We start from the raw sequence: 15,072 nt of genomic DNA, 5'->3' as shown, positions 1-15,072 counted from the left end.
TTCTGCTTTAACACAGCATGACAGTGTTGAAATATCCGCACAGAGAAGACTGTGTGATTTGTGATTTGTATATGGTTTTAATTCACCCAATTTTTACAGCCAGCAGCAAACACATCACTGTTAAAACTGTCAGCATGTTGCAATGAATCAGTTTCTCTTTCAATATGCGAATTTACAGGCTGATGTTTTGACGGCACAGATGTTTCATATTGTGAGAATAACTCAATATCTATTTGGTCTGCGTGGTGTTGGTGCCAGCAGCACTTCAGAACTTTGAATACAGTGACAAACCCTGCAGAAGAGCCCCGGGGTGATCTATGGCCGTACGTGCGCTACATGATAATGAGGCACAGACAAATGCTTTCACAGACCAAACGCTCTCAATTAAAAAAAAAAAAAAAAAAAACCCATGTGAATTGGTTTAGAACTGTGATGAGGAAATATGAAATCTTTCAAAATATCTGAGTCGGATATTGCAGGGATAGATCCTGCTGCAAGAGAATAGACAATATAACAACAGAGGGGATATTAAAGTGTGATCGAGAAAAGGTATGAGGAAGGAACTTTTGATAGATGAGCGGAGGACTAAAGTGTAAGGTGGAAACTCAGAGAGCCACATTTTCATAGTATTTTCTTAAACTGCACTCAGTCGTATTAAGCCAACTTTTTGTGGCTTTGCTTTATCTGCAGTGCTGCATTAAATTACTTTTTTATAATGTTGGGGATAATGGTCAGAAGAAGTAAAAATAAATCAGAAACCCACAGCAACACCAACTAAAAGTATCCATACACGCTGTTTATTGGTGGTTACATACAGGTATAGATTCAGTTTTATTACGTTGAGTTTTACGCTGTAATTGGAGACAATTAGGACATAATGTGTTAAGTATACAGTGGGAAGTTGGACTGAACATGTAGGAATCATAGGTTGGTTTTCTATTCAGCGATAAACAAAGACCATCTGGATTTTACACTCGTTTTGCCACGTGTTACATTTCATCCTGACGAGCTTTACGAGTTTGTCATTGTCTGTTTCTTGTTGCAGAAACATCTCCCACAATCCCCTTCTCCTAATTCACCCCAGCCACTTCCACCACCTGGCGCATCTTCAGTCTCTGTGAGCACACACACACACACACACACACACACGCAAACACACGCAAACACACATACACACACACTTACCCACCACTCCACACTGTTTGCTGCAGCCTGTGCGGTGATGAAATATTCTCTGTTTTCTACAGGGCGCTGGAAGGGATAGAGATCCCAGATATTCAGACTAAGATGTTCCTGCCAATGAAAAACCTGTCTCACATGTACGTACGAGCCCACACAAGTATCATAACCCCTCACATCTATCACTGAGTAACCACGATGTCTCTTCATCTTTCTCTCTCCTCCAATGTATGTGTCATTTTTTTGTCTTTCTTCTTCTCTCTGTCAGATACTTTAAGGAGTTCCAGTACTGCTCTTACGCACCTCACGTCAGGTCCTGTAAGCCCAACACAGATGGCATCTCATCCTTTGAGGACCTGCTGGCTAATATAGTGCTGCGGGTGTCCGTCTGGGTCATGGCCTTCATCACCTGCTTCGGTAACCTCTTGGTCATCGGCATGAGGTCACTGATACGAGCGGAGAACAATCTGCATGCTGCTTGCATCAAAGTGCTCTGCTGTGAGTAGACGCACGCGTTGGTTCAGTCTGATTATCAGGCGAGGAGGCAAATACTTTGATATTAAACACACAGTATGTAACTTCTGCCTCTAGGGGTCTCTCATTCAAAAGAATAACAAAAGACGGCGTTTGGTGACGTTGTGACATAGCAAGGCATCATGGGAGTCAACCTTCATCACCATTGCCGTCAGCTTCTCCCAGTTTGAATTCCTTCAGTGTCAGACGTTCAGGAGAATTTTAGCGGGAGCTGAATTATCCACAGAGGTGGTAAAGTAGTACTAAAGTAGCAATAATAGCAGTTTGACATTTAAAGTCAGTGTTTTGCCGATGGTGTACGATGGACACATGATGTCAGGGATGGGCCGGGCGCTAACCTTTGTTTCAGTTGTTTCTCTGATAACTTATGATCCAGACGTTCAGGTTTTTACCAGAAGCTGAATTATTCACAGAGGTGGCCTTTTGTCCACGGCCAACAGACCAGGGGATTAAAACCGGTAAAAATTCAGTGTTTCATCGACACTCTTCGGTGAACACGGGACATCAGGGCGGAGCAGGGAGATGAGCTGCCTAACATTTGCTTGGCTTTTTTCTCTACGTTAAATTAAGATCCAGACATCAGATAATTAAAATCCTTTATCCGGTTAAAATATATAGTTGAAAATGACCAAAAAGTGTATCTTAGGAATGTGGCTTAAAACTGGAGAAAAAGTTAATTTTGACCTTCTGGCATGTCGACGCGTGTGTGGAACACTGCTGGAAACACTCAACACAGAATATATAGCATAGGTCAAGTTGTTTTTAGGCATTTTAACGTGGAAAAGTTATATATTTATAGCTTGAATAAAGTGGAGGCTGTCCTAGAGTCAGGAATAGCTCAACTTCAGCAAATGCAGCAGCAGGGATCAGTGGGTTTGTTGGCCAATAAAAGCGCTGTTATCCAGACTGGTGCAAGATCAACCACCTGTTTTATTGCAATAAAAACATTTGTGAAATGAGGCCTCAGGTGGAGCAAAACTGCACCATCTGCGCCTGACTGTGTAAGCAGTGATCACAGTACTTCATGTATGAATTACTTTATCACACAAGCAGAGGAGTGAACTGCTCATAGTGTGTGTCGTAAATAGACGCTAATGGATCAATCTTTTCTGGGGCTAGATGCAACGTGTGATAGTATATGTTAAACACCTTGCATTAACACATTGAATTCATGTGAGAAATACTTCTGAAGAAACTGAACTGTCAGAGGGAAATGTCAGAGGGAAAATTTGTACAGAACAGGAACCTTTAGGTTATGGGCTTTAGCGGTGATTACCTCAGGATTTATTATTGATCTTGAATCTTTAGCAGCAGTATTGTTATTAATATCTCCTTGAGATTCCAGCAGTGAACTGGATCTGTATAGTTCAGCATTCCTGGTAGATTTTTCTCCTGTCTCCTGTCACAGTGATTCCTCCTTGTTTAATGGAGAGTTGTGCAGGTAAAAAAAAAAGAAAACGATGATCAACAAGATTGTTATTGTTGTAGTTGCCCTGTCATTCTTACAGTTATAGTTATTATTACACAGCTGTTTTATGTATATTTGAAAAAGAAAAGACTGAGGGACTGTAGCATCAAATCAAACACTCAGGTGATTGGAGTGAGTGGAAATATCTTCAGGCTTGCTAGTTTTATACCTTGTATGAACACAAAGACAGCACAGCACAGCAAGGATTCGTTTCTATTTCATTTTGGATAAGTAAAAATGTATTCACAAGTATATAAATCCAGTTTGGAAAGGGATAAGATTTATTTATTTAATGAAAAAGAGAAAAGACAAGAAGAAGAAGAAAATGAAATTCCACATAGCACAGAGGGTGTGCTGTATAAATCAAAGACGAGCACTTCAAAAGACTGATCCTTTCTGACAGGGATGTAAGTGCGTTTAAGAAAGCTGTTCTAAAAAACAAAACAAATCTACACACCTATTGTAACTCCCTCATCGTGCACCATTTGTTTCCTCTCTTCTCAGTGCCCTATTCTCAATCAGTTCTCTTTTTTTTACTTCTCTTGTCAGCCTCAAACCTGTCACTCCCTGACCCTCCCGCTCACTCCTCTTCCTCCTTTTGGGTTCTGCTCGTCCTCCAGGCTTCACCTCCCTCGCTCTGCTCTCTCACCTTTTCATTCAGGTTATATCTTTTAAAGAAAAAAACAAAAACAATGTAGTGTGAACCCTTTGTCCTATTATTCTTATTTTTAATCTTGTTGCAGACTCTCAGTGTGGCAGGAAAACTAAAAAGAAGAGTCACGGTGGCTTCCTTAAGTCTTAAATTAACTGGATGACTCATCGACTTTCTCACCCACCCACATACAGTGACACTCAATTATGCAGTGCATGTGTGAGCGTCCCATGCAAGTGATAACTCCTGTCTGCTCTGGAGAGCAGAAATAATCTGTTGTGTGCATTTTAATGAGAAATTTTGGGCTCTGGATTCAGGAGGTGCCACCAGCTGAGAGATGGACCTCAACACCTGCAAACCCACACAGAGCACTTCTCTCCGTAAATGTGCTCTTCTATGTCACTCTCTCTTGTCATCCAGGTGCAGACTGCCTCATGGGTGTGTACTTGTTTTTTGTTGGAGTGTTTGATGTAAAGTTTCGCGGGCAGTACAATCGTAACGCCCTGCTCTGGATGGAGAGCGTAGAGTGTCGGACCATTGGATTCCTGGCCATGCTCTCCTCAGAGGTAACTTAATATAGATTAATATATGTTATATTCCACACATGTTTGTTTTTTTTTTAAGTTCCTAAAATCTGCTGAACCTGCTTTTTCACTGATATCAGCCATTACTGCTGTTGGTGCTTCCAGCATTATGACAGCCCAGTGTTCAGCTATAGGCGCTGAATAAAAGCTTTAACAAAAGCACTTGAAGGCGCAGACAAGGAGACTGCATTTGTACACACTGGAACTCTACCACAGCAATAAATCAGATTAATGTTGTTGCAATTGTTTATCTGAAGCAAGTTTCAATCCTCCTTAGAAAACAATGTCTATGTGCAGGGAAGGAAAATGATCTATACCTAAGATTATAATGAGTGTGTTCCTTCAGGTGTCTGTTCTCCTCCTGACCTACCTGACTATGGAAAAGTTCCTGGTGATCGTCTTCCCCTTCAGCAATCTGCGCCCGGGCAAACTTCAGACTGGGGTGAGCTATGCTACTAATACAATCTGCTACATGTCTTATTTTCACATGAATTTGTTGGAGTCTTGTTGTTGTTTGTTGTGTAAAATAATCATTTGATGTGAAAAAGTTGCATCTGCTCCTGTGGGAGTTTGTCTTTGAAAAGAAATGTGCTGTTCCGCTCCAGTGGGCTCAATATGAAACACACTGAACTGTAGATGTAGCCGCATTTAGAAATAGACAAATTACATGGAGAGCAAACCCAAATAACAGCAAGGTAGAGCCAGGAAAGCTGTTTAATGTGTGGAGGTGCGGGATCTCAGCTTTGGGTCAGAGAGTCTTTGCTACACTAGCTTTATGTTTGGATAAATGCAAAAATGCAAATGAAAAATTCAATACAAATGACACTGCGATAACTTTATTAGTACAGCTGAGGCAAACATGCTGTCACTTGACTCTCCTGGCACGTGTAAAAACATCTACTCAGAAACTCTTTAAAAAGATGGAGATTAAAAGATTAATAAAGATCCTCATCAAAGCAGCTCTTCATTTTTTTTACCTTTTAGCTTCAGGAAGGAAAGAAAACTCTCAGTTCAGCTCAACTTCTTCAAATACTTAAAAACGTAATGATCACATAAAGATCACAAATGATCACAGACTGTGTATATAAAGTAAATATGAATAAAGATTATTCATATATGTATAAAGCATAGTGTAACTTCAGCTGTTTCATTTGCGTTTCGTGCCCCAGCCTCTTCTTTATTTGCTATATTTTTGTTATTTTTGAAGTAACTGAGATCAATGTTTGTTATGGGGGATTAGTTCTCCAGCAGAATCCTGACTGCTGCTTGTTCTCTGAGCGTTCCCTTTAAGAGCTGAGCATTTTCAGCCAAATCTAACAGTATAACCATTTGCTTTAAATGCTCCTGCATCCATCTGACTGAAAGAGAGTCCGTCTGCTCTGTGAGGAAGTGCAGACTGCCTCATGGGTGTTTTTTGTTGGAGTGTTTGATGTAAATTTGGAGAGGTGTAGAGTGTCAGACCATTGGATTGCTGGCCATGCTCTCCTCAGGGGTAACTTGATATAGACTAACATCCCACTCACAACCACACACACAAATGTTCAGGCAGACACATCGCACCTGCTCTGTAAAATGGAGCCTGTGGCACACAATAAAACGTATTCACTGCAATGCATATTCCACTTATGTCTGTGTTCTTGTTAATATCTTAAAATCTGCTAAACCTTCTTTTTCACTTATCCCATATCAGCTATTACTTCTGTTGCTGCTTGCAGGATTTTGTCAGCCCGGTATTCAACTATTGGCGCTGATTCTCTCCAGGGAGAATTTGACTGTCACTCATTTCTGCTAATAAAGCTATTTTGCATGCCTACAGGCAGTGATGGGTTCATTCTAGCTTTGACCCTTACATACCTTAATTCATTCTCGATAAATCTAGGGATGCAACAATCTGCTTTTTATCCAACCAATACTGATTAGCCTCAAGGCAGAGAGTCTGAGGATCCAGTACTGATCAAACACCAGTGCTCTGCTCTGTGTTTGCCAGATTTAAAGTCTGTAAACTTCACTGCGTGGAACTGATGCCATGCACAGAATTCTGAGTCAGTCTGTTATTTTTGACATAACTCAGATCAATGTTTGTTATCAGGGATTAGTTCTCCAGCAGAATCCTCACTGCTGCCCGGATTCTGAGCACTCCCTCAAAGAGCTGGCCATTTTGAACCAAATCTAATTCATAGCCATTTGCTTTAAATGCTCCTGTATCCATCTGACTGAAAGAGAGTCCGTCTGCTCTGTGAGAAAGCTCTGCCACCTACTGTTGGCTTTCTCAGTGAGTCCAGATGGAGGTACAGCCCGAGACGTCAGTCAACAGGAGACAACTAGACTGAACTAAATGTTTGTAGTAAGCTCAGTCAGTGAAAATGTGGAAATCAAAGTGATGAATTTTCTTAAATTATTTTTCATTGTTGGCTTTGAAGAGTATCCTGTTAGAAATTCTAACAACATGTTTGTCATCCTGCTGCTAGGTGGTCCTGGCCTCTATCTGGTTACTGGGGTTCATTATTGCTGCTGTGCCCCTAATGAATGAGGACGTGTTTGGAAATTATTATGGACGTAACGGAGTCTGCTTCCCCCTGCACTCTGACAGGCAAGAAAAACCTACTGCCAAAGGATATTCCACAGGGATTTTTCTGGGTAAATTTAAGAAAACAACAGTTGTTTTTTTCCCCCAAAAAGCTTATTTTACAGTCAATACAATATTTAGCAATTAAAGGTTCTATATGTAACATTTAGAAAACCCTTGTTTTTAATGTCACCAGTGGCTGTTGAGTGAACTGCAGTCAGCATCCTGTTGCTCGCACGCATGTGTAGGTAGCCACAACTGCACATTAGGGGCATTGGCCAAAACAGTGACATGATGATCAGACTGGGAGAGAAATTCTGCGCTGTTTGGTGCTTGGCGATTTAATGATTACCAGGAGGAGAAGAATGAGCAGTCTACCCTTCTGTTGCTTCCAGACCGCAGAGTTTTGAATGGGTTAATTGGGACTGAGAGACCAGTGGCAACGTAATGGCGAGTGCATGGAAGGAACTTCTATCGTGGCAGCGGGACTCCCTGAACGCAGCACTCTATCACGCGCACCCTGAATGACAGGCACACAGGGAGGGCCAGTGAAGAGGCTGACGGGGATGGTAAAAACTCTCCAGTGTTGGCACAGTGCTAAAACATAGTGTGGAGATAGGTCTGCTTATGCGAGACTATAGTTTGACTAACGTTCTGTTTTTTTGAAATGGGATTTATAAAGATGTTGATGATGCTGATGTAGACCCTAGTTTTCCCCCGATGTTGCTCTCCCATTTGGCCAAAAGGGCTTCACTAGATAAAACTTTCTTGTGTTTCTTTTGTGCTTACATGAGGTTTGTGTTGGAGTCTGTATTGTACTGGGAGCCAGTGGTTTTTTGACGTTAGCAGACTCCATTTTTAAGCTAACGTTTGCTAGTGTTGTTCACTGTTGGCCCTGTAGCGGAGCAGAAGAGAGGCATTGAGGCAAGGCACTTGGGAGTGAGTATAAACCTTACATCCTTCTGATTTTCTCAAAAAATTTGGCCAGTCCTTTACATAGAAATCAATCCACAGGCTGTTGTCGTGGAAGGTTGGGAAGGTCTTATTTTTCCAAAAACAATTACTACATGTAAATTGCTTCACATTCTTACATATCTCTAACATCTTTGACTAAAAAGTTGGTTGTAGCTTTTTTGGGGTTTGTTTATAGCATTTGAGGGAAATTGACGTGTTCCGTTATTAATACAGTACTATGCAAAAGTTTGAACTGAATAAAAATTAGCTCAAACATACAGGCAGAGCCATGAAGAAGAAAAAGGACTCCTGCAACAGATGGTATGGCCCCACACAGAACCTACCAGCTGAGCACATTGTGTGCCAGTGTACCCAGGAGAGCTGGTGCTGTTTTTAAAGGCAAAGGGTAGTCGCATCAAGTATTCATTTGATTTGGGTTTTTTTTGTGTACTGCATTTTACTTGATTAATAAAAAATATTGATGGCATTACTTTTGGAAGTATCTTCACTTTACTTTTAGTTCCTAAAACTTTTGCACACCTTGGAGTGATTAAATGCACAACACACTGCGATTAGATAATGATGTTTTAATCCAATAAGCCGTGCTGTGTCTTATCATGGAAAAATTGAAATTAAAACTTCTGTAAAACACTAAATGAAAGAAACAAAAATACTGCAGGATTTGTATTTAATAATGTGCAGGTGAATACGATGCAGTTTTTTTTTTGTCTTGAAAGTTCCAAGAGAAAACTGATCTCACTGTAACTGATATTGTTACACATTGTCCCTGTATGCCAAACAACTACCAGAACAGGGAATAGCATTGCACCTTATCTTGGGTTGTTACACAGCAAAAAGCATGGCTCCATCAACAATGCATGATTAGTCTGGGGTCTTATTACTCAGTGTTCTCACTGAGAACCAGTCGAAGTCTGTCTGGCAACAGTGATGAAGATATTCTGTCTAAAATGGTGCCAGCGTTTACATCACAAGGCTGTTAAAATAAGAATCCTGTGAATTAATATGAAGAGGTGCTGCTTGTTGTTTCATCACTAAAATCAAGTGCATGCGTGAAATATTCAAATATGTGTATGTGTTTAAGGAAGTATGCTGTATATACTGTACTTGTGTCGTATGCACATTTATGTAGTGGTGGAATGTAACTAAGTAGATTTATTTTACTTAATTACAAGTTTGTATTTTACTTGAATATTTCAATTTTATGTTACTTTATACTTATACAACATTTCAGAGGGAAATATTGTACTTACTGTGGTTGCTATTGTGTAAGATACATTTTTTTATAAAAAGTAAAATAAAAAAAACAAGAGAAGATGACCTTATAAAATACAGTGGACTGTTTTGGCATGTGACCCTTCACACAAAAGACATAAATAAGTAAATAAAATAATGTCATGATTATAAAAAAAAAGTCCAAAAATTTCATACAAATGTGTAACAGATTAGTAATATCTAATAATAATAATAATAATAATAATAATGTCTATCAATATATCAGTTTCAGGGGCCAATGTTCTGCAGAATGGACACTCTGGACACTTTTAAGTACAATTTGCTGATGATACTTTTAGTTAAACAGGATTTTGAATGAATGACTTTGACTTGTATTTGTGCTTTAATTGAAGTAAAGGATCTGAACACTTCTTCCACCACTGCATTTATGTGTGTGAATAGCATGTGCCTTTCCTTAGGTCTGAACCTGGTGGCATTCCTGGTGATCGTCTTCTCCTACTCCAGCATGTTCTACTCCATCTATAAAACTGGCATCAATGCGACAGACCTGAGGAGCAGACTTCACAGAGATGTGGCTGTGGCCAACAGGTTTTTCTTCATAGTGTTCTCTGATGCCCTCTGCTGGATTCCTATATTCCTGGTGAAAATCCTCTCACTGTTGAAGGTGGAGATACCTGGTAAGAAATGAAACAGAACTGGGTGTTTTAGGCTACATTTACATCTTAGACATTTATGATTACTTTCACATGTCACTACATCACCCTGCCACCAGTGCTTTATTGTCTGAATCCTTTGGTCATAGAATGGTATTATGGAAAGCATCCACTTCTAAAAAATCTTTACTACTTTTCTCCTGATCTCTTTTAGGAACCATCTCCAGCTGGGTGGTCATCTTCATCCTTCCCATCAACAGCGCCTTGAACCCCATCCTTTACACCTTGACCACCAGCTTCTTCAGAGAGCAGGTGGAACTCTTACTCTGCCGTTGGCAGAGGAGACACATCTTGAAAAAAGACCGCAAAAGCCTCACCTCCTCCACAATCTTCATGGAGATGTCACGGGCTCCTTGCTACCAGCAGCCAGCCTACCTCCAGCGGGTGTCGCTGACCGGCGCAGATCCTCGCTACGCCTGAGGGAGGCCGCAACTTTCTTGGTAAACTACGGGTCGAGGGTCTAAAACTGCTAGATCTTACGTGACAGTTGCACTAGTACTGAGTTTGGCTTCCAACTGGAACAAGATAAACAATCACTGAGCTGTCTCTTTCTGTTCTGACATGCTCCACATTTTGTAAAAAAATTACAACAATTAGATGCTTTTGTCCAAAGCAGTTCACCATTTTTCTTCAGTGTCTCCTTCCAGGGAGCCAGAGATCAAACCACCAACCAACCCACATGAGCTACAGTCGCTTCCATGCTTTCATGCTTATGTGGCCATACATTTGATATTGTTCCAGGGGAACATATACAACAACAAATAGGAATAGCAAAGAAAGGTGGATGGATGAAAGAATAAATACCAGCACATAGTGTACAGTGACGTAATATGTCTTAAGTCAAGCAAGATTCAGTTGTTTTGGTCGGATTTTGGAGCTGGAGCAGGAGAAGGAACTGGGAGACCAGCAACAAAACGTCTCACAGACTCCATTTTCTATGGAGTGACTGGAGGATGAAGCTCGCTGAGTCACAAATGTGAAGCTCATCAGATGCTGAGCTGATAGATTCAAGGATTAATGGTTTCAGTCTCAACAAAATCAAAGAATGACTCTTGGACTGCACAAAATGTAGCACTCCGACATTCTTTATGGAATTATAAAGCTTGCTTGCAAATGAAAATGAAAACCAGCTGTTTAATTTAATGTGAGCAAAAATGAATACATATTTGAAATCCAAATGCTAAAACCCAGCTTTAGCATTTTTTATTTCATCCAAATGCAAATGCAAAGTCAACTTTACATGTCATTACAATATCTTCCATGAGAAAATTCAGATTCAAATGAATGCAGTTAACGTTATGTGCTTACTATGCTATCCAAACAATCCATTACAGTTATGATGCCCTCTGCTTCCTCTCACTGTATTTCTGCTATTCTTATTCTGTCTTCTCCTTCTGGTAATTTCTCATGCTCCATCAGATGTTGGGTTTACTGGCCTTATTAGCTTTTCCGGTTGGATTTAATTTTGAATACGCCTCGTCTAGATTCTCCTCCTCACAAGAATGTAGAAATGAAGCCGCAAAGGAAGGAGTTAATTTGCATTTAGGCAGGTTTGATGTATATATCCAGCAAAATTATTATATAAATGCAACAAATGTTTAATTCATGAAACAAATCTGATTATGAAATGTTTAATGGCACATTAACTGATAATGTTTTACACAAATTATGATTTTATTAATGATAAAGTTTAAATAGTTTGTCCATTAATTAAATTTTTGACAGGTTTGTGTTGAAGGGCAGAAGAACATTAAAATTTCCCTACCAACATTATACTAAATGTCGTGGTAAAACAAAAAAAGAAAGAAAATGACTATGTAAACTGGGCTTTTGCATTTGCATTATGTCAAAACATAAAAATTAAATCTAATTAAAAATGTGAATGCTAATGAATTATATAACTGACTTGAAACTGATGCCTATTTTTGCTATATTTTTTTTATGTTGTGCTGACATAAGGGGGAATAATCTGAATTTTTCATCACTTGTTTGTTACATTTCATTTTGCACACTCCATCTACATCCACATCATGTGCTCGGACTATTTAGGAACCTGAGCCGATATGCTGCAGCATTTTGATACTGTTAAATCATACATTTTTTTTTTATGCAGACCACCTGAGTTTGTGACTGACCTGGACTGGATTAATTATTGTTTGAATCACTTTTAATTGACTAATCCATACGGGAATTTGTTTGATTTGTTCCAGTTTTGCTGGATATATATGTATATAATACAGTATGGTTTTTCTTTAAACTGTCCTTTACTTTAATTCAATAGCAGTTATCAACAACTGAATGATGGTGAAAGAGGAACAAGACAATGGATGTTATGAAGAGATGGGATGTCACATTTCTGCAAAGGAACCCCCTCTGATGAAATAAGGATTATCATTCCCTATTAGGCTGTGAAGATGTGCATATATTTGTTTTTGTTGTATAATATTTGGGACAGGAGAGGGTCTTGTCAGCTTATGTTCCTTATATCATTGTGTTTATTGAAGACAGGTTGGAAAATTATGTGTTTAATTGTCTCCCCACAGAGATGACACTTTGTCTGAAAAAATAAAGTAAAGAAAACGGATGGGAACAAACTTATATATAAGTATTTTTGCCCTTTTTTGTGAACAATAAGAAACGGATAAAAGCTTCCTGTAACCTAAAAAAGAACACAGCAAAAATAAGATAAGCCGGGATGTAAATTCAGAGGAACAAAGCTGACAAAGTAATTATTTTCTAAAATTATTAAAACGACTAAAAAAACTAATTCAAACACCCAGCGGAGAACTGAACTGCCCCACTTCCTTGTCTCTTTCATCTGTTTTTCTGAAAAGACATAATAGCAGTTTATAATAGAGTTTTCTATTCATATTCCAATCTAAATGGACATCTTGATGTTGCACGGGACAGTAGCATTTTAGCAGGTTCTTATTTTAATCCAGATAAAACTCATCATTTTATTCAACACTCCATTTCCCATGAGCTATTAAGACCTCATGAGAGCTGTTAGTTGTTTAATGCTGCCATATGAGCATTAATAAGTAATGCGATCGCATGTTAAATAGAAATGTATTAATTAAGCGTAGTCCATTGAGTTATGGATAATGACATTAAGAGGTTTGCAAGTAAGATCAGTAAGAGGAGTTAATGGACTGAGAATTTAAAAATGTAGACTAAATATGTGACAGTAAAGTTTTGGTCTTCCGTTGTACCATTAAGAGGCATCTGATGGTTCCCAAATTCATTCTGAAGCATGACAATGACCCCAAAAGTGTACCAAGGAGAAGTTGTGGTGTTTTAAAGACAAAGGGTGATTACACCAAATACTGATTTTACTTTGTTTTGTTTTTGTTTACCTTGTTGCAAGCAAATTGATAAATGAAAGCTATTCATGGCATTATCTTCAACGCATTCTCAAATTTGCAGAGTACTTTTATGTTTAAATATGTGGAATTTGATTTTAAAAAGTGCTCACTTTATGAAATAAAGTGCTGATTTTGATGTGTGCCTCTTAGGCATATTAAACCTTGGCACAAATTCATTGTCAAGAGAAGAGGCTGATTATTTCATCTCGTCATTTGTTTGTGCAGCTGTTTGTGGTAAACGTGTCTGTTATCACGCTACAACATGTCTTTTCTGTTTTCTTCCCACATTTCTTTCATCACTTATTTTGGCTGCACCTGCGGCGCTCAGCATCCTTCCATGGCAGGTGCCCTGCCCTTGGACCAAGGTGCGCCCCTAGCGACACGTTGATGGACACAGCGGCCAACCAATAGGAAACGTCCCTTGCCTCAGTTTCCAGAACCTCGGCATCTGATTGGTTGCTAAGGGCGGGGCCCTATCATCCCGAGCAGTAGTGCTGTCAGCCGGGGCGGCACGACTCCTGGAGGAGAGAGACGAGACGGATTGATGAAAACAAGCCGCAAAATCACATAAACAAAGAATCCGTGCCAGGAAATGATCCAATAGTCGCCAAGCTCGACGCAGAAAAGGTATCGTTCGGTTTAATGTCGCATTAGTGTTGTGTCTGGTGGTGTTTAATGGCTCTGTGTTGACTACAAAGAAATGTCTTGATATAACATCGATTAACTGCCACAGGGGGCTTGTACTAGCTCGTTAGCCACCGAGTTAGCTACGGGCATAGCTGGTTATAGTGGTCGACATCCAATATATGTAAAAGAAAATGTGACTTACCTACACACGCTCCCATGCTTCCTTGGTAGGACTCACACAGCGAACAATGCCGCGTTGCTCTGTGAGGCAGGATTAGCTAAGCAACAGTCTTTATGTTAAGAGCGACGCTGATTGTAAATACACACTTCGTGATGGCGCTGAAAGATAATATGCTACACTGCATGTTAGCTACCAGCTAGTTAGCTTACCTTAATGAAATACCAGGGAAGTCACTACTACTAGTTGCTAACGAATACAGTTTGAGGGTATAAATGTAATATACTGAAAAACATCTCGGAGGGTAGCATAACTTAACGGTTTCAGTGTCTGTCTGGTACCACGTCGGAGCCCGTTGACCACTCACTGCTGTAATGTTTTTCCTCATTGTACAGATGATGACATAGTTATTGGTTGCCTTGAAATTGTGAAACTTAAATTGGTTATGGTCCAGTGGCGCGCATCATCCCGCCTGAGTAGCTGTGCACTTTATTATTCTGCAGCTGAGATGCTCAGGAGTCAGCTTGAATATTTGGTGAGAGAAGGGCAGTGTTTGAACATGTATTATTTAACATTACATGCACCCAGATGCAGCCAGACAGCAGGCACCAGCACTTATTGAAGGCTCCTTCATTTATTATCATCTAGCAAAATGGGGTCATACATATTTATCTATATGAATATTTTTGGTTGTGTTTTACATACTTTGGTGAGTTTGCTCTGAAGTGAACCAGTAGGCATGACCCCCTTTTTGCCTAGTTTTGTTCAGCCTGGTCTGTTCATGCTCCTATTTAGCCCAGTCCTCCTTATTCCTCACCCTCCCTCCCCTCCTTCCTCATGACTCAATCAGCCTCCCTCTCCATCTCTCCAGCTGTTTGGCACAGCCAGTTGGCGACCCAGTTAACGCCATTGTTCTGTCTGGACTTACGCTACAAGTAACACACACAGACACTATGTCATGTATGTCACGGTATTGTGCCCCTGTGACGATCCCCCCA

At 39.9% G+C, this 15,072-nt stretch overlaps 2 protein-coding genes across 3 annotated transcripts in view; both read left to right on the top strand.

The window, feature by feature from the left end:
* rxfp2a (relaxin family peptide receptor 2a) overlaps nt 1–13,699 on the top strand; it is a 61,722-nt gene extending 48,023 nt beyond the window's left edge. For both annotated transcript variants that reach the window (XM_056398158.1, XM_056398157.1), the window contains exons 13-20: nt 1,046–1,117; nt 1,248–1,319; nt 1,448–1,677; nt 4,254–4,399; nt 4,764–4,859; nt 6,886–7,054; nt 9,650–9,868; nt 10,059–13,699. In XM_056398158.1, the coding sequence (XP_056254133.1) occupies nt 1,046–1,117; nt 1,248–1,319; nt 1,448–1,677; nt 4,254–4,399; nt 4,764–4,859; nt 6,886–7,054; nt 9,650–9,868; nt 10,059–10,324 (1,270 nt within the window). In that variant the 3' untranslated portion in view covers nt 10,325–13,699. The remainder of the gene's footprint in view (nt 1–1,045; nt 1,118–1,247; nt 1,320–1,447; nt 1,678–4,253; nt 4,400–4,763; nt 4,860–6,885; nt 7,055–9,649; nt 9,869–10,058) is intronic.
* Nucleotides 13,700–13,865: 166 nt separating this feature from the next.
* The window catches only part of fryb (furry homolog b (Drosophila)), a 61,190-nt gene continuing 59,983 nt past the window's right edge, over nt 13,866–15,072 (top strand). Inside the window, exon 1 of the mRNA XM_056398156.1 lies at nt 13,866–13,896. The gene's annotated coding sequence lies outside the window, so the exon portion shown is untranslated. The remainder of the gene's footprint in view (nt 13,897–15,072) is intronic.

This window comes from Seriola aureovittata, chromosome 15 (assembly GCF_021018895.1).
Source record: "Seriola aureovittata isolate HTS-2021-v1 ecotype China chromosome 15, ASM2101889v1, whole genome shotgun sequence".
Taxonomy (NCBI): domain Eukaryota; kingdom Metazoa; phylum Chordata; class Actinopteri; order Carangiformes; family Carangidae; genus Seriola; species Seriola aureovittata.
This window is presented reverse-complemented; position numbering and strand designations above follow the sequence as displayed.